Source organism: Dermacentor albipictus, chromosome 9, assembly GCF_038994185.2.
Source record: "Dermacentor albipictus isolate Rhodes 1998 colony chromosome 9, USDA_Dalb.pri_finalv2, whole genome shotgun sequence".
Taxonomy (NCBI): Eukaryota; Metazoa; Arthropoda; class Arachnida; order Ixodida; family Ixodidae; genus Dermacentor; species Dermacentor albipictus.
Window position 1 is genome coordinate 68,949,782 of NC_091829.1, and position 26,137 is coordinate 68,975,918.

Genomic DNA, 26,137 nt, shown 5'->3' on the forward strand with positions numbered 1-26,137 from the left:
GGCGGGTAGGAAAGGGAAACGAAATCTGGCGAAAAAGTATCCGCCGGTGTGTACCGTACCCAGAATTTCTGCATAGCGCACTTCCATATATTTATGTTTCTTTCAAGGTACTCGGCTTATCTTGTTTGCGAAAAAGAGCGAATTCACAAATTCCTGTGTGTACTGCCAAATTAATATAATACACCCTTGGAGGTGGGGGGGTGTAAAGCTTTCTAGACAGGGTGTATTCTATGAAAATGACAAACACTGGCACCAAGGACAACATAGGGGAAATCACTTGCGCCTAATAAATGAAATAAAGAAACGATAAATTAATGGAAATGAAAGTGGATGGAGAAACAACTTGCCGCAGGTGGGGAACAATCCCACAGCGACTGTGGGATCGTTCCCCACCTGCGGCAAGTTGTTTTTTCTTCCACTTTCATTTCCGTTAATTTATCGTTTCTTTATTTCATTAATTAAGCGCAAGTAATTTCCCCTATGCGAAGGCAGGGGGATCGTTTCCCACCTGCGGCGAGTTTTTTCGTCCGCTTTCATTTCCTATAATGTATCATTTCTTTATTTAATTTATTAAGCGCAAGTAATTTCCCCTGTGTTGTCCTTGGTGTCAATGTTTGTTGGCTTCTTATGATATGTCTAATAAAAATCAGGCCCCTCGGTTAAGCCCCTTTCTTCTCGTCTATAAAAATTGAGTCACTTAAGTATCGTTGCGCGATTTGAATGTAAAAGCATTATGGCTTCTCTAATTACTTGGTTACGTCCATGATACGTGGCGTCATACGTTGTCACGTGCCCTTCACAACTCTACTTTAGTCCACCTTATTCCACTTTGCTCTAATCTGTACCAACCTTAATCAACCTTAATCCACTTCAATTCACCTTAGTACATTTCAATTCACCTTCGTTCCCATGAACTTAATTCACTGTGCTCCACCCTAAGTCGCGTTACTCTAACTTGTTCCAACTTTAATTCTGTACTACAACGGACGTCATACAAGGCGCTGATGACGTCACTGATGGTGATGGTCTTTGTTAACACTCGTTGCGGATAACGCCGGCATTTCTGCCTCATGGGACCTACTAATGCTTTCGCGTTAATAATAAAAAAATATGGTGTACACCCTGGGCTATTGTGGCACAGACCATATGCACCCTTTCTAAACCCTCCGCCGATGTGACTTTACTCCGAAAGTGACGTTACTCAGCAGTGCACGCCATTACACTGCGCGTATACTGCTGAATCGAAAAGTGTACGACGCCCGCCGAGGGCCAAGCAGAATGTTATTGAGCGCACATTGATTGCTGCTCGCTTGGGATGCGCGTATACAAACGTCGTGCACTGCTCATGAAGAAAAGCAAAACAGAGTGTGTAGCACACAGTTCTTGAAGCTGCGCTTTGGCTGAAGGCAAATCGAACCGAACCATGCACTCGAAGATGTATGCCTCGCCGAGCCCACTGGTCCGTCACCACGCAGATGGATTGACCTGTCCTTTTGTCGCCAGAGTACGCATGTCACACCATTGAAGTATAAGGGTGTGCGAACGTTCCGAGTTTCGAATGTGAATCGAATGGTTGTTTTTTGGTTCCTTCGAACATTCGATTATGACAGAATGTGCATCTATAGTGGTAAATACTACGGTTGTTGAAACATCTATCTAGCCATCGCGAAAGAATTAAGGCTCATGTGGGCGTGGTCTACCAGGCTAGTAAAGGCACGTACGGATAAGAATAAGTTGGTGTGCGTCAGTGAATCGCGCCTTTCTACAATACGAGAAAAAGCGACTCTTATTGGCGGTGTTGGGCTTGTTAAGACAAAGCTCTTACTCGGGGGCTCCTATAACTAAATACACGGGAACGAAGAAATAGTTTTTCTCGCCAACCAGTACACACAATTTGATAAAATTTACTGCTTTTGAAAGAGAAAGCCAAAATCTAGTGACTCTGGCAATTGGAGTTTGTTATTTGTTTGCCGATTTTCAATAAAAATTGTTGAAAATGTCCATATTTCATCAACGGACTATTAAGTTTACAACTCTGGTACTTAGCAATGATAATCGATATCGATCCCGCAAACAGCACCTATAATATTGCATCTAAGGTGGGCAAAATCATTATATGCCCTAAATCGAAATTCTGCTTTCTGCAGTCACTAGAATGTATCTTTCTCTCTCAAACGCAGCGAATCTGATTCAAATCGGTCAAGAGCGCGTGTCTCATAAAATCATTCTTGCGTTTTACGTGTACTTGAATAGGCGGCATCGGAGTTGATCCCGAGCTATTGCTTCCGGTTCAATGAAGAAAAGACGAAGCAACGAAGCTAAGGCCTAAAGTCAGAGTACGCACGGGTGGACAGAGTGCACACCCGCCCTCCCATTAAAATATAAGGGGGAGGGAGGGCATTGGCCCTCCCTTGCGTGGTAATCATCAGTACATGCACACACACCCCTCTCCCACCGACGCACACATACACGTGCAGGTAGCCCACGTATGCGTGGTGCCCCCCTCGAGCTAAGGGAGAGTTTAAGCGTGAAGTATACGGAGTGGGCGACGCTGCCTTGAAGTTTGTTGCAACCAGCACGCCCTCTTGTCATTGCTTTTGACATCTGCTCAGGCTAAGACAAATATTTTTTTTTTATCGGGGAAGATAGACCACATTGAATTCTAAGTAAATCAAGAAGTTTTACCTGAGCCGCAAATGTTACAAATAATAAAAAAAAATTTGAAAATTCGCCGTCCCGAAAATCGAAATTTGAATTTTTTGGCTTCAGAATCTCTTATAATAGATCAGCCTGTTACGATGGTATTAAGGAGTGTATTTATTTTGAACGATTACGTTGTCGGTTTAGACTAATTTTGCGTTTGTCTTTTTAGCGTATAGTTCCCGTTCGTAAGGCAACCACTAACTATATTGAGCTTCCATTTTCTTGCTGACTGGCAGCCTGCTCACTCGGATGTGTTGCCAGAAATAGCCTTGTTTTTGTTCGTCGATGTAAATATCTCAGCGCTATCCGCGTGTGGTTCCTCTCTGCGCATTTCGTCTGAGCACCACTCTTGCCGAATTTAAAGCAAATATTATATTTTGTGCGCCCTCCGTCCCTTTCTGCCCACGTTTCTGTCTCCCCTCTCTGTATTATTGAAATACTTCCAGAATCGCAAAAAAATGTTCGGTATTGCACTGGACACGCAATGCTGGCGTTCTGTAGGAATACTCTTAGCCGGTTCAATTAGCAAATTTTCCTAAATCAAAGGACTTCATATGTCAAGCTTTGTGAACGATGTAGATTCGATGGGAAGACCCTTTTTGCTCTCGTGTACACTGCGTGATGCATTTCAGCTCTGAAGTATAGTCGAATTGAATGGGCTTCCCTTGGGATGACCCGCCATGGTTGCTCAGTGGCTATGGTGTTATGCTGCTGAGCACGAGGTCGCGGGATCGAATCCCGGCCACGGCGGCCGCATTTCCATGGGGGCGAAATGCGAAAACACCCGTGTGCTTAGATTTAGGCGCATGTTAAAGAACCCCAGGTGGTCGAAATTTCCGGAGTCCTCCACTACGGCGTGCCTCATAATCAGAAAGTGGTTTTGGAGCGTAAAACCCCATAATTTTTTTCCCTTGGGATGGAACTTTTTAACACAGCTTTGCCGTTATGTCGTTAATAGAGAGTTTTAGTTTAGGAGACGCAAGCGGCTTGCGTACGCAAGAACTAGGGGCCATGGTACTGCGCATGCGCAAATCCTTACGTCTGGGTCTGCGCATGCGCAGTACCGTCGCCCTATAGTTATTGCGTACGCAAGCCGCTTGCCTCCCGTATACTAAAACTGTCTAATGTATCTTCTGGATGCCGCTCGCCCATGCGCGATACCGAAGATCTATAGCGCACCCGCACTTGTAATCGCATCCAGAAAATAACGATAAAAACGCAATCTTAAAACGTCCTCTTATGTGAAAGGCATTCCACCTCCCTGCCTTCCGTACCGAAAGGTTAATGCACCGTGTACGGCGTTCTATAGAAATCGAGTGAAACGAGTGCCGTGTGGTAGCGAACTTCACTTCAATGGACGAACCTGCTAATTGCGACCGTGCCATGGAGCGCCGCATTTTTTTCCAGCTCCTTTATCTCTCTTCCTCTCTACTTCCTCCTCCTCCCTTTTCTTGCTTTTGTAGACGCTGCGAACTAGGTGTTGTGATCTCGCGCGAACGCCTAGGTAACGAACGGATTTCCCCAGCTTTCCGACGAGCCGCAGAATCGGGCGGGCCCGCGGCGTTCTTGCGAGCGAGAAAAAAAAAAAATATCGATTACGCGTCATTAAAATTTACTGCTGAGAGGGCGCCATTGGACGCCACAAGCGGTTCGTCTGTCCCAGGAACGGCGACAGACGATCGACTGTTTTGTCTCCACCGCCGGCTTCGCGCAGCGTTTTGCGTACGTACACACAGGAAAGGGACGCAGTGCGCAAATAGTCGCGTGTACGTGCATCGACGCGCGCATACTGCAATTAATGAACTGTACACGCGCGGAGTGTGTCGGGAATTGTTTACCTGCTGTACGCCCACGTGTCTCAATCTAATGGACGCGGTGCGCAGAAACGTTCGATACTTTGCGAACGCCGTTGCGTATATACCCGTTGGCCTAAGCAAATATCCGTATAGCTGCCACAGCACAAGACAAAGCCAAAAGAAGCCGCATGCATGCACTCGCGATCGCTGAGTGCTCGCATGGGGTGATGTCCCCGGCCCGTTCTGCATGGCCCGAGGTCACGCGATCTTTTAAACACATTTGGCGTGGAGAGCCAAAAAGTGCGCTTTACATTCGCGAAACGAGTGAATTGAACCATACGTATGCAGCGAGGGATCCGTTGCCGCTGCCGACTGCGAGCACGTGCCCGATATAATACGCGGAGATTTGTCGCGGAGCAGATTTCGCCGGAAACAGTTTCCTCGTTTCTGTTTCTCTCTCCCCCTCTCTCACTCTGACTTTTTTTTATGCTCCTTTTGTAATCATTTAGTTTCTTTTTGTGCGTACGACTTGGACGCTGTGTTTACGATTAGTACCCATAGTAACCGCCGGCCCCTCCGATGGGCCGGGCGGCCTACGTACAATGAAACCTATATCGACCGACGAGGGTCGGGGTACCCCGCATGTACGATACCAAGATGCGGAGTTTTTGGAAGCAGTAGTCTCTTTATATTTTAGCATACCGCGCCAACACGTACAACAGTGGTGGTTTAGCGATATGTTGCCCGTTTGATACTGTACAGTGTTGGGGATTTGCGCGCGGTCATCGGTGTTCGAAGACAGCCGGGCACGCGTCATTGCAGCGGACACCATTTTCCGTCTTTCTGTTTTTTTCGTCTGCATGGTGCGTGTCGTCTGCATCGCATAACGGCATCGTCTGTTCATCGGTGTTGCCGCAGCGGACGACGTTGAGTTGACATCTGTTGAGCAGCGGTCGTCATTGGTTTAAGGTAAGTTCTTTCAGTTATCTGACGCTGCAGTAATGTTTATTTGCGCATTGATAAGTGAGTGGCACTATGTGATCCTTTATAGTACATAGAGCAGCCATTTTTCTTCGGTAAAAATTAACTAATGTGAGAACCTCAGGCCCCGAACCAATGCATGGTGAACTCAGAATCGAGATCGGAAGAGACGAAGCGAAGAAACAGTGTCGTGAGTGTTTGGTTTATTTATCGAGACCTCTATTTTTGTTTATATTAGGGCCACGATCACTTGTCGGAACTTTCCGGTAGGTTATGCGAGTGCTGAGGCTCAGAGAGCATTAAATATGCTTTTTTTGTTAATAAACGCCTGTTTATTCGTGTTTTGCGCGCCTGTGCGTGTTTACTTGGTGGTCATGACGCCGTCTACGACAATCAATGAAAAACAAACGGCTCGTACTCGAGTCAGTCGCTTAACTGTTCAAGGGTTGTTCTGCCGGCGCATCGCTCTGAAGGAACCGAAACTGGGCACAGAAATTGACATCTACGGTTTCGCGTTTCGAACTGCATCTTTTCCGCTGTATAACTCACGTGAGTGTGTTTTGCTTCCTTGTACTCGAAACATATGCTGCTGTTCTGGCAACTGGTGCTTTCTGATTTTGCACAATTCTTTTTATCAATGGAATGCGCGAGCAACTCTTAGTCTCGAGAATGACGTTCCGTATTATAGGCGGGCACGATGTGTCTAGAGAATTTGTTAGGCAATCTCGAGTGCAAGTGACTAAAGAAAAAGGGTGCAAGAAAAGGGGGGGGGGAAACATATTAAGTGTACATGTACGTTCTCAATGTACGGTCACAGAGATGCCGATGGTTTCAGTCGTAGCGCTGTCACCGTATATGTAAAGCGCTGTGACATAGACAAGTTGCTTAGGAGTCACTGTAGGCAGTGCTTTACTGAGCACTAACGGTGGCTCTGACACAGTGCCACTGCACACCGATGGCACAGTTGTCGCAAAGTTGTGGGCAAGCAGCGAATTCACACATACAGATGTCTTAGTTTGACTCGCAAAACACTTTCCCTAACTCAAGCAGCAAGACACGCTAATTATGCGTGGGTGACTCCACTGAAGGGCTCCGGCTGAACAAAAGGTGCTGGCAGAGTGTGCAGAATAGCCGTTTAACGTCTGCGCCACTTCGCTTAGTTATCCGAGTTTTGAGAGAGACAACAATGTGATAATGCGGCGTGGGCAAACATGCAAAAGTAGACGGTTCATACTCATATTTCATTCTCGAACACATAGTATATGCTCAATTTTCAAAGGTGTACTGCCACAAAATTTTACTGCAGTCAACAGTTATGCGTAGTCGGCACCCACGCCGTCACCGCACTGATATCCATAAGACATTTTTCGGACATGCGGTACAAGAATATACATATATCCGGGTGATTTGCTGAGTTCGTCCGTCGGGCACACCTCGCTCGATCGTCTTCCCCACACTTTCCCGTCATGGGAACATTCCTTGCTTGCGCGTGAGGAATATCATGGAGACATGCTGGGTACATTGCATGTACATGTCAGAACATTTCGCAGTGTTCGCTGCAATGAGTTTCGCGTAACAGAATGGTGTTTTCTCGTATAGTCAAATTGCAGTCCGAGAGCTATCATGTCTGTAGGTTGTGTGTAAGTCGTAGTTTACGATTTTCGCACGTATTCTGGCTTGAGAAATTCAACTCGTTCAGTGAATTCTTTGCGTCACATGGACGGCGTGGGTATGGATGGTTCGAAAATTCGACGCCGGATTTTCTTCGACACGGGCTCCTTAGCGATATCGTGTCAAACAGGCTGCACTCAAAGAACGACGATCGTTGGAATCTGATCTGCGGGTCAAGCGCGTCTCTTTTATACAGGACTCGTCGAACGTTCTAGCGTAATCCCTGTTGCCCGCGTGCCTTCCAGAAAGTACTGCACAGTTCGTGTCGCGCATACAATCCGATTACACAAAGTTTGACGTGAACATACACAACAGATGGAATCTGCGATAGCATTCGAGTAAGTTCTAAATCATGCAGGCGCGACTTGCGCTGAGCGAAAACTAAGTTAGCGGGTGAAATACATCCCCGAAAAAAGAAATGGATAAATAAGTACACACGCCAATAGTTTCGAGTTATAATTTGAACATCTGAGAAAACGTGATTCAGTCACGAGACAGCTAAACGATCCCGCAAGAAAGTCCTTGTGCAATATTCTTGGGACTTCTCGTGGTATAGTATATCCAAAATTTAACATTTGGAGGATGTCATATTTGTCTTCGTAAAGGTTCAGGGATATTTGGACATGATTTGGATTTCCCACGCACGAAGTGTATTCACTGGTTATTGACGGAACGGCTCCTGACCACCTTCTACGCCAAGAATAATTAACGCCTTTCGTCACTACCACTATGGTTTTTCGATAAATATGAAGAGCGCTGTGGCATGGGAGGTCGCCAGAGCAAATGCATCTGGTGTGCTATTATGAACAGTGTCGAATTCGGCCAGGTTTACGTTTTGAGCCAATAAGAGAAGACGTAGCCGCATTGTGAGCCAATCACAGCTTGCGTTTTGGGTGAATTTAGGGGAAGCGTAAGCTAATTCGGTAATTATTGACGATCAACGATAGCAGGAAACGATAGCAGGAGCGTTGCACAATTCTTACGAAAATTAAAGGTTGACGTGCCCACTCGCGGTGGTTGCCCTCAAACGGATAACTTCTTGGCCACCCTGTCGTTCCCTGTCCTTACGTCAGCACGGGAGTATAGTAGCGCTGGTGTCGCCGTCTTGCGAATGTGCATTTAATCGAAATGTGACGAGTCTCGCCGATTCTCTACCCACCTGCATCAAGCAGTGCTTTAAAAAGTTATTACTCCAACAAGGCACCAAGATTCGCCTACATTGGACACCAAGCCACAACCACTCCAACGGGGGATAACTGACAGGCCCATTATAGGTAGCAAGCAAGCAAATTGTCATAGACCGCTGCGCCTCCAGGACAGCCTTCGGAGAACCCCGCGGTCGTTCCTACTGCTTTACCGTGGATACCCGCTCTCACGACGGAAACGGTCTTTCGGATCTAGCGGGAGCAGAGACAACTTTTTCTGGACACCGCTCCCAGAACTCCATCCACCACAAGACGTTGCCCAGGCGACTCGGGTATATACTCATACGCCAGGCGCTGCCAATAAACCGGCGAGTCATCAGATGGTACAAGCGCACCATTGGTCGCCCGAGCTGAGGGTCTGGCATAGACATGACACATCTACTATAGACACACCAAGCGTCAATCAGAAGCCGCTCATACTCGGCCCTCTGGGAGTGACGTTCTTGTGAGGAGTGGACCATATCGACGCATCGCTCCAAGGCTTCCTTGCTGGCCCTTCTGACTTACGCGAAGGAAGGCAACGTCCTGTACCTAACTCCACACATCTGCCAGACGACTGAAGCGCTGGAACACATTGTTCGATCGCCCAGCATATATGCTGGATCGAAGGACGTTGGAAAGTTGCCTAGCCAGCGTTGGCACGCAACCACTGTCGGAGGGCGCTATCCTCGGCAACACTGCAAATTCAATGCGGGCAACTAAAGCGCTGTTGAAGTTTCTGCAGGACACCAAGCTAGTCGAGCGGCTCTAGTACGGCCACTGTCTAATACGCATAAGCACTCACCACTTCTCTTATCATTATCACCCATCCCAATACTTTCACTCCCCTTCCCTCTTCCTCAGTGCAGAGTAGCAGACTAGCGCGCACTAGCTGAGGTCTTTCCTGTCAAGAAATCCTACCTTTTGTATTCCTCTCTCCTCCACCTAGATGACGGGCCAGCCCTTAGGATTAAAGTTTAGTATTACTTCACCCATGGCCTTCAGTCCCCAGCAGTGCTGAGCACCTGACCAAGGCGGCGGTCAGAACTTCGACGCTACAGAGTGTGCTAAGAATCTCCGCATCCTGACAGGCCGTCACTGGAAACTGAATCTGGCAACGTTCAACACACGAACCCTCTCGAATGAACCTAGCTTAGCAACACTCTTGGAGGAATTACCAGGCATTGCGTTGGATATCATTGGCCTTAGTGAAGTTAGGAGAACTGGTGAGGATTATACAGTGCTGACTAACGGCCACATATTCTGCTACAGAGTACTTCCAGATAAGAGACAATACGGAGTAGGATTTCTCATCCATAAGGACATAGCAGGGCAGCATTTACGAATTCTACAGCACTAATGAGAGGGTATCAGTGGTGGCAATAAACCTGAGTAGGAGGTATAGAATAAAGGTAGTACAAGCCTTCACTCCAACCTCCAGTCACGATGATGAAGAAATAGAACAGTTTTGTGAAGATGTTGAATTAGCGATGAGAAAAGTGCAAACTCAGTATACTGTAGTAATGAGCGACTTCAATGCAAAAGTGAGGAAAAAGTAGTCTGGTGAACAAGCAATTGGCAACTACGGAATTGATTTTGGGGACACTATAGAAGAGGTATTGATAGAATTAGTCGAAAGAAATAAGCTCTGAATCATGAATACCTCCGTCTGGAAGCGAAGCAAACGAAAGTGGACCTGGAAAAACCCTAATTCAAAAAAAAAATGAAATAGATTTGATACTCTGCCGATCCCAGCAATTGTGCAGTATGTAGAAGTGTTAGGTAAGTTAAAGTGCAGGGATCATAGGTTAGTGACGTCTAGGATTTCCCTCAGTATGAAGATAGAAAGAGTAATGTTACTTCTGAACTTAACGTTACAGTGCAAACACCTAAGACGAACCACAAAAAGAAAGGCACGACACACGCTGGGGTTCGTCTTAGGTGTTTACGCTGTAACGTTAAGTTCAGAATTATGTACCAGCTAGGCCCAAATGAAGTTTTACTGAAGAGTAATGTTAGGCAAGAAAAAACAGGCCAACCTAGACGTAGTAAGGGTAATTGCAGACCGAATCAGGCTGATGTTTGCCAACAAATATGCAGCTTTATAACAGTGATGAAGATGACATGGATATAACGAATGAAAACTTAACTAGGCTGGTTTCAGAAGCAGCAATTGAAGTGGGAGGCAAGGCACCAAGGCTACTATGTAAGCACTCCCAAGCAACAAAGGACCTAATAAAGAAACAACAAAGCATGAAATTGTCCATTTCAAGAGATCAGATAGAATTCGAGGAACTATCAAAAATGATCAACAAGGAGAAAGTAAGGAATATTCGAAATTAGAACGTGAGAAAGACTGGGAAATCAGTAAAGAAGTGGATGCAGCTTGAAATCCATGAGAACAAAACTTGACATAGGGCAAGCCAATATGTGCGCACTGGAAGATAAGCAGGGTAATATCATCAGCAATTCAGAAGATATAGTAAATGCAGCGGAAGAATTCTAAACTGACCTGTACAGTGCCCAGAGGACTCGGGAGAACTCCATTCGGAACGATAATGAACAGGATACAGAATTCCTGTAAACATTCGCTCACTAACTAAACCAACAAGGACGGTGTCACGCGCGCACAAGCAAACACGAACACATCTCATTCGATGACAGCGGAAACTCGCTGTCAAAACGCTGGAGTGAGGAAGCGCGGCAGCAGCGGCGAGCGAGTTGACCTTCGTGCGGCGAGAACACAGTGCACGGCGGAAGTCTGTCCCCGTCTGAGACCGCTTTCAAAATAGGGCCCGCGCGGCCGCGCCACACGCATTAGCCGCGGGTAAAGCCCCTAAACTTCGTAAAGTAGTGCCACGCTTTGAAGAATGCCACCTCCTCCTCGCGCGCTCTGGCCGAGGCCGACGCCGCGTCGCTATTGGCCTAATAGCGTCACGTGGTCCCTCGCGTCGTACATCAGCGCCATTTTTGCTCGAGAAACGACTACGGAGTGGCGAGGAGCGCATGTTGGCGCCGTTGCTACGCTCGAGCAGTGTAGGCGGCGCCACGGTTGAGGAGGGAGAGTGAAAGAGAGGAGAAACGTGGAGTGAAGGCGGAGGAGGAGAGTGTCGCTACTCTACGAAGTTTAAGGGGCTTTAGCCGCGGGAACAGAACCCCCTCCCCCCACACTCTGCCCGGCACCCGGTGCTTGGGGCGCGGCGGAAGACTGCGCGCTTCTTCCCTACTTTCTTCCCTTGCGCGTGCTATATAAAGTCGTCATCGCTTGCTCACCCTCGCACGCTTTCACTCGCACATACAGCGTACGACGTGCGGCGATGTTATCGCCCTTGGAATTTACACGGAATGTCACGGCGACACCGGCGGCGAGCGACGTGTCGTCGTCGATGTCGCAAGTACCTCAAGAACCGTTTAGTTGTAGTGCGACACGCTGCCTCTGGGTGTAGCTACTTGCGCTGCTGTTCACGACGAGTTTCTGCCCCTGCAGCATCCCGAGAAACAACTCTCTCGACGGTCCGGTACAGGTTCAGTTTCGCAGTACTGTTCTTTCGCTGGTTTAATTGTATTGCCTCGTTTATATATGGGCAAACTGAGCAGCCTTACACGTGACAGGAGGCGCAGAGCAATCTAAAACGAACATTTCCCTGGCTGTAGTAGTGCACGTAATCAACGGGCAGAAGAGGGGATTAACTCCCCCCCCCCGCTTCTCTTTCTCTCTTTGTATGACGCGCCCGGCGCTTTTTCTGGCACGCCAAGAAAGGATGACTGTATTGAGCAACGATTAATAACATTCCTTTCTCGTGCATATAAACCGTTATGAACAATCCTTTACATATTGTAAATTTTGTGCAATGGCCATTACGTTCCTCTGCGGTCGTCGGGATCGTTGTTCGTTGCATGAACAATCGTACTTTCGTTATTCGTTATACTGTCATGCTCCCGAACGAGCGCAGCTTTCTCGCGGATGCGCGGACGCGAGCGCCATCTGGATGGGGTTGTCGCAAGGAACCGAGCGGGCCGCGCTGCTCTACGAATGGTAGGAACGCTGGAAAAGTGGTTTCGTGCTTGAGTTTCCGCGCAGCAGAATTATGTTTTCTGGTATATTCAAATTACAATCTAACACTATCATGTCTGTATGTTGTGTTCAGTTCGTACTTTACGATTTTTCTTACGCCTGTTACTTTGGGGAATTCAATTATCTCACTAAAGCCTCTGCGCCACTTGGAGGGCTTGCGTGGTTGTGGTTCCGAATGATTTTTCCCGAAACTACGACCGACGCGATGCCCAAACGCTATCGCGTTGATAAAGCACAGGAAGAAGGCGCACGGAACAAGCGGTTCTACCGACGCCCCAGCGTGTTCCACGTCGGGGACGTCCACCTCTCACGCCATGGCGCCTACAGCGTCATGGACTCCCTCGAAGGCCCACGTCTTCGATGTTGTTGTCCCTGCGGGGAATGGTCCCGAGACCGTCGTCGACGCGACGGCCTCAATAGTTGGCCTCTCTGAGGTCTACTGCGTTCAGCACATGGGAGGCCTCAACTTCCAAGTCACCGTCAAGAGCATGGCTTCCATGACTCTAATCGTCGATGCTGGCTGCCTCGTCATTGGTGGCGAGCGTTGTCCCATCGTTCCCGTTGGCCCGCAGGTAACCAACGTAACCTGCCTCTTTTTGCCGTCCTTCGTTCCGAACGAAGTCCTCGTCCAGGCACTATCACCATACGGCAAGGTTCTGTCTGTCAGTGCTGGTCTCATGAGCGGACGACGTGGCGTGCTCACGGGCACACGCTTCGTGCGTATGGAAATGAGCCCCACAACACCTGTCCCCAATTATCTCCGAGTCTCTGGTCATCGTGTAACGTTTGACTACCGCGGCTTGCAACGCGTGTGTCGTCGGTGCGGTTCCAGCGACCACTACCGTGCACAGTGCACCGCAGCGTTCTGTGGCCGTTGTGGCGTCCATGGCCACGAAAGCGACGGGTGTGACCGTCGGCGTTGTCGGCGTTGCGGGGATAGTCACCCTACGGTCGCGTGCCCTGTGCGGCGTTCATACTCAGACGCTGCTACTGGAGCCTTTCCCCCCTTACCGCCGGCGTCAACTGCGGTTGCGACTGCGCGTGACGCCACAACCAAAGAAATTGCACTGACACCGCATGAACTAGCGTCAAGAAATGAAAAAGAAGAGGCATGCAGCTCGAGAAGTCACAGCGCGCCATGTTCGCCGGCCTCCTCTACTGAAAAAGAAGACCGTGACGTGGCGGATCGCAACACGCCATGTTCGCTGGCCTTTCAAGCAGGGGACACGCGTGCTGTAGCCGAAAGCGCCTCCACTTCGGCTGTTACCATCACTCCTCCTGATCCCAGCAAAGTTTTGAACGCGGATATAGCGTCTGACCCTGCGATCGCTGCAGTCGATGTACCCACGAAGTCTGCTGCGGCTTCATCAGCCTCAGTTGCATCTCCTACAGCGGCGCAGCCATTGCATCTGGGTGGGCCCCCGGCTGCCGAGGTTGTCGGTGACGATGAAACCAATCCCGCCGTCTTACCGCTACCGACATCATCCTCATCAGAAAACAGCTTCAGCCTCGGAGTTGATAGCAGCGTTGGACTCTCGCCGAGCCTGGATGAACTCGACATAGAAATGGCGGCCCCACGAGACGTAAAGCGCGCTCATGCGTCAGCCTCTGGCTCGGACGGCGGCCCCGATCGCCGTGCCGAGTTACAGCGGCCCAAAAAACCTCGGCCTTCTTCGAGAGGGTCGAAGAAGTGACGCGTGGACTGCTTAACCCCTGGACTTGTTCCCGGGGCGCCGACTTGAGCAACACGACCATGCAGGTCAGTTTGGTGATACATTTAATTAATTATGCCTGACACCCTGAAAATTATTTCATTAAATGCACAAGGGTTCCGAAGTCCTGTAAAACAAGCCGAAATTATTAGCGTGGCCCGCGCAAAACAGTGTGACATACTGTGTTTACAAGAAACAAATTTTTTCACCATTGGACATGTCCTCACTTTCAAACGCACTTTTAACCTAGACTGTTTCTTCTCCTTCGCTACATCACGATCTAGCGGAGTTGGTATTATTATTTTCAACAGAGCTATCTTGCGAGATCATCATGTCTTTTATGATGGGACTGGGCGAATATTGGCATTTGATTGTGTACTATCTTCATTTAGGTTACGGATTTTGTGCATATATGGACCCGCGCAGGCCATTAAGTCCAATGATTTTTTCCGTGACCTGGACGTGTATTTCCTTGACGGTCGTCACGTGGTGCTCGTTGGGGATTTTAACTGCGTCTTAGACACGCGAGCAGATGTGCAGGGCCCGGGCTGGGGTCGCCCTGATTGGAACGCACGGGAGTTGCGTCGCCTCGTCCAGCATTTTTCGTTGCTAGATACATATCAACTTTTGCATGGTTCTTTCTTTGCCTGGACCTGGCGACGCGGTGCGTCGTCAAGCAGGTTAGACCGTGCCTATGTGCCAAGCAGTTTAGCTCAGTATGTCACCCAGTCTGATATGATAACGTTACCTTCATCCCCTGTTTATATTTCCGATCACAAACCAGTAATACTTGAAATTCGCTTCCCTGCTTCCTTATCAGTAGAACCCTGGCGTCTGGACATGCGCGTTCTACATGACGCACGCTCGCGCTCTTGTTTGCCACGAGTTTTGGGCGCCTCTGTTTCTAGATCTGACCGAGAGTCATGGGATGCGCTTAAGGTGCAGTGGCGTCTACACTGTTCAGTTGAAGGACGTGCACTCAGACGACGTATGTCAGAGGAACTGGCGAATACTGCCACGAAGCTCCGCATCGCCCTTCGGGTCAATCAACTGACTCCGTTGATGCGGTCCTGGCAGCGTGAGCTACGGAGGCGTTTCCAACGCCTCATCGCGGCGTCGTCTTTGTCAGCTGCTGCTTGGCGATGCAGACGTAATCCGTGTGCACACCCCGAAGTTCTGCGCTTTTCAAGAAACTCGCTTTTTAGACAGCCGACTGCATTCCGTACTGCAGCCCCAAGATCACTTCCTGTTACACCACCTCCCACACGTGATTATTCGCTCTTTGTAACGCATTTTGAAAACATGGCGCGTACGACCATGCAAATAGATTCTGGCTCTCAAGGTCTTCATACTTTGCTTAGTGGTCTGCCTCAGGTTCCACCTGAGGTAGCTAACCGTCTTTGTGCACGACCATCAGCCGAGGAAGTGAAGGCAGCATTATCTTCAATGAAGCGTGGCTCGGCCCCAGGGCCGGACGGGTTACCCGTGGAGTTTTATGTAACGTTCTGGGAAGATATTGGCGCCACTTTCGTATCGGTTATCAGCCAATGCTTTGAGAACTTTGATTTCCCGTTCAGTTTTCGGGACGGTCGTATTGTGCTGATACCTAAGCACGATCCGTCATCAGTCCGTCCAGAGGAATGGAGGCCAATCACGCTTCTCAACGTTGACTACAAAACCTTCACAGCTGTTCTCACCCGGCGCTTGAGAAGCCTGATGCCTTCCCTAATAGGACACCATCAGGCATGCTCAGTCCCTGGCAGAGAGATACACAGTCTTTCGTTCGTTACTCGTGACATAATGACATACACGCTGACCAGGTCGGCACGTGGTCTCTTAGTTTCACTGGATCAAGAAAAGGCATTCGATCGCCTTGAACATAACTACATTTTTAATGTACTGACCTCGTTCGGCTTCTCGTCAAATTTTGTTCAACTTATTAGGAATACCTATTCAAATATCCGAAGTACATTGTTCCTTGATGGTCGAGAAAGTGCACCGTTTCCGGTTACTCGTGGCGTTCGACAAGGGTGCCCTCTATCCCCAGTACTTTTTGTGCTCAGTCTTGAACCATTTCTGCGCTCAATAGTGAGAGACCCTTACGTATGCGGTCTCCCACTGCCTGGTAGCGGTGTTGTAAAGGTGACAGCCTTCGCCGATGACATCACATTATATCTCAGGAATGAAGATAGCTTAACCCGTAGCCTTCGAATTTTCACTGAGTACGGAAATATTTCAGGTGCTGCGCTAAATTTTTCAAAATGTCGTTATTTGTTCATTGGTTCACCACAGACACGCCTAAGTCCCCTTTTCCGTCTTCAAAAGAGCAATTCTCTTCGCATTTTAGGCCTTGACTACACCTCTAATGGTATATCAGACTCTGTGTGGCTCTCAATTCTTGAAGATGTAAGGCGAAATATTGAAGATGTTCAAGGTTATGATTTACCCCTATCAGAAAGAAGGTACTTAGCGCAGTCTGTATTTTGCGGCCGAGTGTGGTACGTTTGTCACGTCGTACAGCCACCATTACGGGTTACTAGGTCCTTGCAGTCCCTTCTTGGTGCCTTCTTCTGGTCGGGCCGTACAGAACTAGTCTGTCGCGCGGCGCTTGGGCAACCACGCTCTCGCGGTGGGTTCGCCTTCCCATCCGTGTCTGTCCGCTGCCGGCTGCTTGCTCTGCGATTTCTGCTCCGTCTGTTACAGCATGATCAGTGTCCAGCGCGTGAACTCGCTTGCTATTTCCTTGGCACGAAAATTCGCTACATGTTACCGGGCGTACACTTAAATCGCGGCCCACAAGTGTTAAACGCGCCTACATTTTACTGTACGACCGTGGCATTTTATCGCCACATACAACAGGTATGTCCTGATGTAGACGTTCTCCAAACCCGTGTAGTAGATACTATGTCAGCCTTACTGCTTCCTCTAGTTCCCCCAGCACGCCTCGCACGTTCCAATAATGTGTCGTGGGATGCGATAACGGCGTCATTTTTGCCTGGCCACCTACGCGACTTCATGTGGCGTCTAGGGTGGCAAGTGCTTCCAACTCGGGACAGGCTTGAGCGGTGGGGCGTTGTCCCATCTTCGCAGTGTCCCAATTGCCCCCTTCAAGAATCCAATAAACACGTACTGCTGCAATGCGTCGTTGCCAGGATATTTTGGAGGGCCGTGCATACTGGATTTCGTGGCCTTGGAGTCAACCGCTTTATTACATCTGGTCGCTGCTCACGTGGCCGCTTCGCGCGACTTTTAATTGCTGCGGGGGCCTTCTGTCTATGGCGTAACCGGTGCGAGGCAGTTGCCATGGGACGTCGTCACCGCGCTCTATTTCCACTTATGGGGAGGCTCTACTCTGAACTACTGTCGTTTCTGTCGGAGGAGTTGTTCTTCCTTGGAGAAGAAGAGTTCCTTCGACAGTGGTCATGTCGTTTCCTGTCGGTGGCTAATGGACGCGTATGGCTGAATTTTCGTCCAGCCTGGTTCTTGTAGCCAGACCATCAGAAATATTCATTTAATGCACATAGAATGCAGGTGCCCGTGATTTCTGTGTGTGTGTCCTCTCGTATACATGATCATTTTTGTATATACACATCTCGTGCACATCACTTCAAAATTGTGTAAAGTGTTCTATCACATCATCATTGTATATAACCATTGTGCACACTGTATATATTGAAAATCATTTTGTACATGTGGCATTTAGTTTATGTGTAACTGTGCCTTTCCGTGGGTATACGTGTTTATATGTTGGTGCGTGAGGACTCGGACACTACTCGCGTTGACAACGCGCTCTGTTTCGTGTCTTACATGTTATCGTCCGCGTGGAATTGTGCCGTGATTATGACTCAGTGTTCGTATCGTCTCTTGTCGAAATAAACTTTTTCTAAACACAGCACAGGAAGGGAGCCCAAGAGCGTTGCTTCTCGCTCAAGCTTCCGCACGGGCGCGTTATATGCCAAATACTTTGTTATAACGTTGATCGGCTCCAGACAAAGGTATTCACTGAGTGTCCTTTGGCATTGCAGTTGTCCACCTATACGAAGGGTGCTCGCGCGGACGCTCTCGAATACAGTTTTTTTTCTTTCTCTTTGTTCTGCACCGCATCTGGTCGGGTGACCAAACAGAGACGCCGAGCCATGCCTCGACCGGTGTCCGCCCAGACTCGGAACGAGAACGTCATGAAGCTCACGGCTGCCCGGCAACTGCACAACACGTCGGACGCCGTGGAGAAGCTGCGACTCCTGTGCCTTCAGCGGGGCTCGGCCGGAATCCTGGGTCTTGGAAAGTAAGTAGGTTCACCCTTCAGAGCAGCAGAAGAGAGCAGATACTGGAAACAAACAATTAAATTATGGGGTTTTATGTGTCAAAACCACGACCTGACTATGACCGGAATCTTGGGTATTGCAAAGTAAGTCGGTTCACCATTCAGATCAGCAGGAGAGAGCAGATACTGGGAACAAGCAAACAAACACAAACAAACAATTAAATTAAACTATGGGGTTTTACGTGCCAAAACCACGACCTGATTATGAGGCACGCCGTAGTGGGAACTCAGGAAATTTGGACCACCTGGGGTTCTTTAATGTGCACCTAAATCTAAGTACATGGGTGTTTTCACATTTCGCCTCCATTGAAATGTGACCGGCGTGGGCGGGATTCGATCCCGCGACCTCGTGCTTAGCAGCCCTACACCATAGCCACTAAGCACCATGGTGGGTAACAAACAAACAAACAAACAAACAAACAAACAAACAAACAAACAAACAAACAAACAAACAAACAAACAAATGCTTACTAAAACTTGTTTATTCTGAGCAATGAATGAATGAAAATAACAATAAACAAGCTTTAGTAAGCGCTCGTTGTGCCTCTGTATTGTGTGTGTGTCTGCGCGTGTGTGCCGTGATCGCAAAGCAGAATGCGTTCTCGGTTGAGAGGGATGTCTTGCGGTGAAACGGATTTATGGGAGGAACACGATTTATGCCGCGGAAATTGCAAGCACGAAGAAGGTGGCTCTTAAGGACGCCTACATAGGCAACATCTAAGCGTATACGATGGAGAATCGCGTCGAAACTGCGGTAACAATATTTTGGTTCGGTGAGATTAGCAGCAATGAGTCAACTCCGCACACTAGGGAATACCTTGCGTGTTCATGTCGGTATACGCACGGCAGGGGCAATTAGAGATCGCTGAAATGGATGTCCCCCCTACAGTAGGCATCAAAAATGCTCATAATGCCATTCTAGTTGCGATTAATGATTTTATGAAACTCCTATGCAGTATGTGTAAAATATCTTCTTCTAGTCTAAAACGTTTAAATCTGCTTAGACCATAGGTCTGCAAACTTACTCATGAGCGCGCTTATTCAGACTGTAATACCGAATGAGTCCGGCTGTGCAGAATTTCGCTGAATTTCGGTGTAAGCGCACTTACGTTCCTGCTGAACTGCTGTGTGTGCGCACTGGGCCGACCAGACAGGAGAGTAAAAGTCAAGCTAACTTTGCCCCATTTTTCACTGGGTACTCACTATAGCACCAACAATGAAGATGAAATCACGTTTAAGGGGGAAGGACCCGCCGTGTTTGCTTTAGTGGCTTTGGTATTGCTCTGCTAAGAACGAGGTCGCGGGATCAAATCTTGGCCGCGGACGGACGCATTTCGAATGACGGTGAAGTGCAAACAAAAAAGAAGAAAAAGAAAGCGCACCTGTTGAGGTGCATGTTGAAGAACCTTAGGTGGTCAAAATTAATCCCAAGTTCCCCCCCCCCCTTTCGGCGTGACTCGCAATCGTATATGGTAGTAGTGGCACGTAAAGCATTTTTTTTTCTCCGACGTAAATGGAACGCGGTGACCGAGAGACGGAGTATGTCCGCGACGCTTCAGCTGATAAACTGGAGGAAGTTACGATTGCGCCGAGCTACAACAACTTGAAAACAATGATAATCTGATGAAAGTGAAACCGGTCAAAAGGTAAAACAAAGACTCCCAACAGTACAAAGCTATGTTTTAAGGACATGTGTGTAAGGCTATAAGCATAGAAAATGCAGTTTCTGAAACAGCAAGATAGTGCTTTTCCCTGACAGCAAAGGCTTAATGTGCCGGCCGCCGGAAGGCAAATGAACAGGCATTTCGCATAATTGCAACGATAGCTTTCCTGTGAGGCAGTTAGTCCAACTTATGACGGCCTATTTTGCTTGTATTATGATGTAAAAAAATGTAGACTTGCTCTCGTGATGAAACCAACTGTAATAGACAAGTATCAGTATGTGCAGCTAGCACTTTGCCTTCTTTTCACGGCACGGTTGCACGGCATTTCGATGGGGACGAAATGCGAAAACACCCGTGTACTTAGATTTAGGTGCTCATTAAAGAACCCCAGGTGGTCGAAATTTCCGGAGTCCTCCACTACGGCGTGACTCATAATCAGAAAGTGGTTTCGGCACGTAAAACCCCATGATTTTTTTCATTTTAACGACGACCGGTACTGCTATTAGTTGCGCAAATGTGCAGTGCGGAGGAAGCGTACTTGTGAATGAGGAAAAAACGGTTTATTGGTAGGCGACTAGCAACATCAGTTCAGTTCCTTTGCGGCATATCACACAACTTGTAGCATTCAGCAGTGGAATAATTAATTTAGAGTTAAAATAGCAAAGTTTGGTTTGGACTAATTAGAATTACCTGATACGTATGATTATTTGGCAAAATGTACAAGTTCAGGATAACAGCCGCGTTCCTATAGTTAAAAAGAGCGTATACCCTAAAAATTTGTAAATAAGTGTTGGTGGCAGACTTTTACTGTCTCGGGGATTTATACGTTACATAAAGCCAATCAGTAGACGTCAACGATGCTTACATCCTGTTTTTGAACACAGCGCTGGCTTAGTGAGCGTATAGCGTTCGACGCAGTTCTGCTTTACAGATACGTGGGTATCGGAGGCAATGCAGCGTGAAGTGCGTATCAATTCTGGCAGCAAAATATGAATAAGGATATAAGGAATCAAATAGAGTGACCGTGTGGACGGACGATATTAAATGTGACGCCGCGCCGCCGTGGAACTTGCAATTGAACCGCCGAACATTCTTTCGACAATTCTCTGCAACCGGTGCCAAGTTCGTCCCGCAACCACCGGTGTCCCCCGTTTGCTCAGTGTGTGTTCCATTCATAACATTATTGAAGCGCCATCTGGTAATATTTCGCGAAAGCAACAGTTAGTATATACAACAGCCCTACTAGCTTCATAACTTTAAAAGAAATACTACACTCGTAGACAAAAAAAGAAAAGCAAGTGCAGAAGTTCGGTGCCATATGCGAAAAAAAAGTACATTTGATTCCGCAAGAGGCTGCGTATTTATTAAAATTTCGCAGGCCTTTCTCTGTGGGACGCTGTTAACAGACACCTATATGGAGTGCGATTTTATAACGATTCCGAAAGCCAACCGTTCGTTTGGCACCATGTGATTGGTCAGAATCGCGTGTCTCTGCTGACTGACGTGAGCGCCATTCGGATCAATCACACGAGGCCAAGCGAATGGCTCGCTTTAGCAAACGGCTCGCTTTAGCGAACCGCTATGTGAGACCGCGCCATAGCCGCAGCTAGAATGATCTGTGCCACGAATAGTTATGAATAACAGAGGAAAATGTTATTCACCGCAGGATCGCACGTGCAGCTACAAAGGCTACAAGCAGCTGCAAACATTTAATCTTCATAAACGGTAGACACATCTATGAAGTGTATTGATGCACTTATGAAATATTCATGTAATGGCGGCCGAAATTTTCGTCGTCGACTACGTTGGTTCTATAAATTGGTGTCGCTGTGCGTATAAAGGACGGGTTGAGAAAGGAAAATCTATCGTCGACCTTATTTGCATTATGTCGGAATAAGTCTTGCCTTGAACTAGGCTAACACAAAAAATCGTAAGGAGTTTGGTTATGCATTCGTAAGCAAGCGCTTACAATGACAATTATACGTTAAAATCATAACCCTTGGTAGTTGTGCAGCAGGTTGCATTACATGCCCGTGAAGTTCTGCACGTTTTATGAAAACCTGCACGCAGTAAAAAAAAAGACATGTTGCAACCTTAATGGCGCTGGTTTGTACCATGTCTAACAGTCATATCTGTTTAGTCTGTAAAATATTATTCTGCCCACTGATCCGTACCGTACAATAGTAGAGATCAGTGATCCTGGCCGATAGCAAACGCAAACCGCACCAGCGACTACTTTGACCACCAGGTGTGCTCCAAACATATCTGACGCGAGAGCTCGGGAGCGATACTTGTTAAAATTTAATTCATGCGCTTTTCGTGTTGTCTGTCGCTGCCTCACTGATGTTTACTTGCTGCGGAAAGTTGCCAAAGAAAATATGTCCCAATCAACGATTACATTTTACTCCTTAACGGTGAGGGCATAGTCATACGACGAACCAAGGTGCAAAAGCTTTCACCCTGTACTGCATAAAAATAAGGCATCATCAGCCCGTACATTAGAGACTTTTAGCGTGTCCGCTATTCCGGCAAACGGGGCCGGTTTGGGCGGATTACCGGATGGTCGGGGGCGTAAACGTGAGCGGCGGGAGTGGTGCAGTCGCCTGGTGATGTAGAGCTCAACCAGACAAACAGAGCTAAAATTGCAGTAACCCATTTTATTCTGCTTCGCTGCTGGGGCGAATTTTCGGCAGCGGCGTAATTGTGTTCGCAATTACGCCGCTGTCGAAAACTTACACCCCAGCTGAGAAGAACATAGTAATTAGCTCTGTGTTTAGGTGGTTGAGCTTTGCACCACCAGCTGGCACCACCAATCTGGCCACTTACGTTTACGCCCCCGCTCATCCGGCAAACCGCCCGCGCTTTCCGGAATACCGGACGCACTAAAATTCTCTATTATCTCTCGAACGATGGCGGTCAGGCTTATGTGTGCTTTCGTTTTGCGTGCTGCCGGCACGAGGGCCTGCGCCTCGATAAGTTCGCGAGTGGTCGTGCCGCAGGTGCGCCCCCTTGGCGCTCGTGGCCAGCACGTCTCGAACTCCAGCGGCTACGCCACAAACGTGGCGTAGCCGCTGGAGTGCTGGACCACTCCACGCAAGCGTCATTCATGCATGTGGTGCGCGCTTGTCGTTTCGCTCGTTTCAGAGTGTTCCGCCGGATGGACGACAACGGCAGCGGCGACCTGTCTCGCGACGAGTTCATCAAAGGGTTGGACGACTCCGGCATGGCGCCGTTTCTCGAGGCCGAGGACTACGAGAAGCTGTTCGAGATGTTCGACGCCGACAACTCCGGAGCGATCAAGTTCGACGAATTCATCCGCACTATCAGAGTAAGGCTGTCGCTGACGTGAGCAGGAAAGAAAGAAAGCTCTGTTACCGTTCGCAGTGAATTCGCGGTCCTAGCTGCAGCCCCTTGATGACCCGAATGTTTGTCATTCCTCGCATTCTCCTATATAGGAGCTACATTTTTGGTAGCACGCAGCTAGAGGGTTCGAACCTCGAGAGGAGGCGCCGTAACGTGTACCGAAGAGCAAACGCTGGCATCGAGAGTACGCGGCGCACATGTCGCATCCATTGACCCGTGGCGCTGTACGATTCTGTTGATGATAATAATAGTTTACTTGCATCACCTTTGAAACGAGGAGGTGACAAATAGTCACCTAGCCTGCTTGAGTTGACCAGGTCCAGCTACATGCAACATGCAACCGCTACACATGCAACTGCTACGTGCAACTGCTACATGTCGACGCGACGCGGCGCGCATCTCTCATCGCGTGACAAGTGGCACGATGCGATGCAAATAATGATGATGATGATGATTTATTGGCATCCCATTTAAAACGGGGCGTTGACAAGCAGTTAACTAGCCTGCTTGATTTAATCAGTTATGTCATGCATGCTTTCCATTCTAGGATTTTTTATAGGACTCCTTAATCTTCTTTTCTTTTTCTTTAATATGTAGTCGGCGTGACGTCAAGCCTGAGAGCAGCCGGAGAACGTACGTTGAGAGTGGAGGTTACAAATTGGTGGGGCTGATCGAGTAATGCAAAGCAACGTTGCATGATTGTGTCAAGGCGATGTTGTTTGAGTCTGTGGAATTCGTCACAAAGCACTCGATCTGGGTTTTCGGCGTGGCAAAACGTGAAGTCGCCTTCAGCTTTTTTTTTTCTTTTTTTTATGTAAACGCTATCAAGTGGCTCGACTCGTGAAGGTCTTCGCGGCGAAGCTGCCGGGCCGCATTTTCGGCTGACCGCACGTGAGCTTGCTCGCGTAGACGCTGTCGCACCTCATTTTCGGCAGCAGGTATATACTTGAGGGTCTCGGCGGCGAACCTGTCGGCCCGCATTTTCAGCAACACGCACTACAGAGTCTTCGCGGCGAAGTCCTTTTTTTGCGTTCTTTTATCGAGAACGAACTAAACTGTCCGACCAGAGTCATTGGCGACCTGCGGCTCGTGCTGCTCTCTGCACAGTGGTCTGCTGAACATGACTTTGCCTGGTTGCAGCCGCGCGCGTAGATCCATGACTCGCTCCTTCAGCAGCGGTTCGTACCTTGCGAGGATGTGTCGCAACGCATTGCGAAGTGGTAACACAGGTAGCGAGGCTAAGCGGCGCACACGTCACGTTCCTCGATACGTGTCACGATGCGGTGCACGTGGAAACTTGAGGGTCCAAAGCACTCAGTACGCAGGCCCTGGAACGGCCTGTTTAGATGTAGACCAGGACAACATTCATTTGGGCTAGATGGTGCATACTTGAATTAGGAAGGAACAGCGCCAACTGAGACGATCACAAGTGGGAGAACGACGTCGTTCTTCCCACTTGTGATCGTCTTAGTTGGCGCTGTTCCTTCCTAATTCTAGATGTAGACGTAGAGCCTGGAGGCTAGTGGCACATACCCGCTCTGGCCAAGAACCGGGTAGTAGTAGTAGTAGTAGTAGTAGTTGTTGTTGTTGTTGTTGTTGTTGTTGTTGTTGTTGTTGATGATGATGATGATGATGTTGATGATGATGATTTGGTTCCATAATACCGCGCGCTATTCACTTCTTCTTGTTCGCTGTGTTTCTTCCTAAATGGCGATATGTCTTTTTTTTTCGTGATTGTCCTTGCCGCACTACAGACGCGGCATTTCCCTCCCTCTCAAAGGACGCATCGTCTTGATGTGAAAGTTAAGCGTGTGCGTTAAGCGCGTGAAAATTAAGCGCGTCTATAAGACGCGCCGACATGTATATACGTACTGTTCATTAATCAAGACGATCAGGCTACGCAATCTTACAGGGATTCCTTTTTTACTCCTCTTGTTTTCCTTTCCTTTCATACATTAAACTCGGCGATAAAGTTTGCTCAGCGTCGTATTAGCCAACAATGAATTACAGAAAGAAAAAAAAACAATACGAAAAGCTTCAACGCAAGATAATGCCCCGATTGCATTGCTGCATTGCTCGATTCTTAACATGCGCTTCAGTATTCTCACCCTCAAACGTTTAGTATTCTTCTCGCTAGTGGGCACAAGCCGTACGAAGGTGAGCCCAGTCTTATAAATGCTTTTGACCGCGTGTCGCTACCGCAGCCCAAGATGAGTCCCAGCCGAGAGGCGTTGGTGGCCAAGGCATTCCAGAAGCTGGACCGTTCGGGCGACGGCCAGGTGACCTTCGAGGACTTGAAGAGCGTGTACAACGTGCGGAACCACCCCGAGTACTTGAACGGGCAGAAGACGGAGCGAGAGCTGTTGAACAAGTTCCTGGCCACCTTTGAACAAGGGGGCGTCGTCGACGGCGTTGTGAGTGCCTCTGAGTTTCAGTTACTTCGAGAGGCTCCTTTTTGTGTTCTTAGATAAGAAAAGTAAATACTGTGAGGGGAACCTAAGCAATTCTTACTATGTGTAAATGCAAGAGCTTTGCTTGTCGCTGAGTGTGTCGCTGAGTTATGCCGCTGAACTTGGTGTTTGCGGCGATATGGTGTTTGCGACGAAATTGTGTTTGCGGCAAATGACATAAACGCGTTGTGAAGTACTTAAACCACCGAGCAGG

General features: G+C 48.3%; 1 protein-coding gene across 4 annotated transcripts in view; it reads left to right on the forward strand.

The window, feature by feature from the left end:
• LOC135908598 (calcyphosin-like protein) overlaps nucleotides 1–26,137 on the forward strand; it is a 46,301-nt gene that overhangs the window by 10,995 nt on the left and 9,169 nt on the right. The window contains exons 1-4 of one of the 4 annotated variants that reach the window (XM_065440421.2): nucleotides 5,145–5,468; nucleotides 18,247–18,407; nucleotides 23,255–23,438; nucleotides 25,678–25,887. In XM_065440421.2, the coding sequence (XP_065296493.1) occupies nucleotides 18,259–18,407; nucleotides 23,255–23,438; nucleotides 25,678–25,887 (543 nt within the window). In that variant the 5' untranslated portion in view covers nucleotides 5,145–5,468; nucleotides 18,247–18,258. Of the gene's footprint in view, nucleotides 1–5,144; nucleotides 5,469–13,357; nucleotides 14,170–15,181; nucleotides 15,201–18,246; nucleotides 18,408–23,254; nucleotides 23,439–25,677; nucleotides 25,888–26,137 lie in introns of those variants that run through there. The other 3 variants (XM_065440420.2, XM_070525562.1, XM_065440419.2) reach the window with 3 other exon arrangements.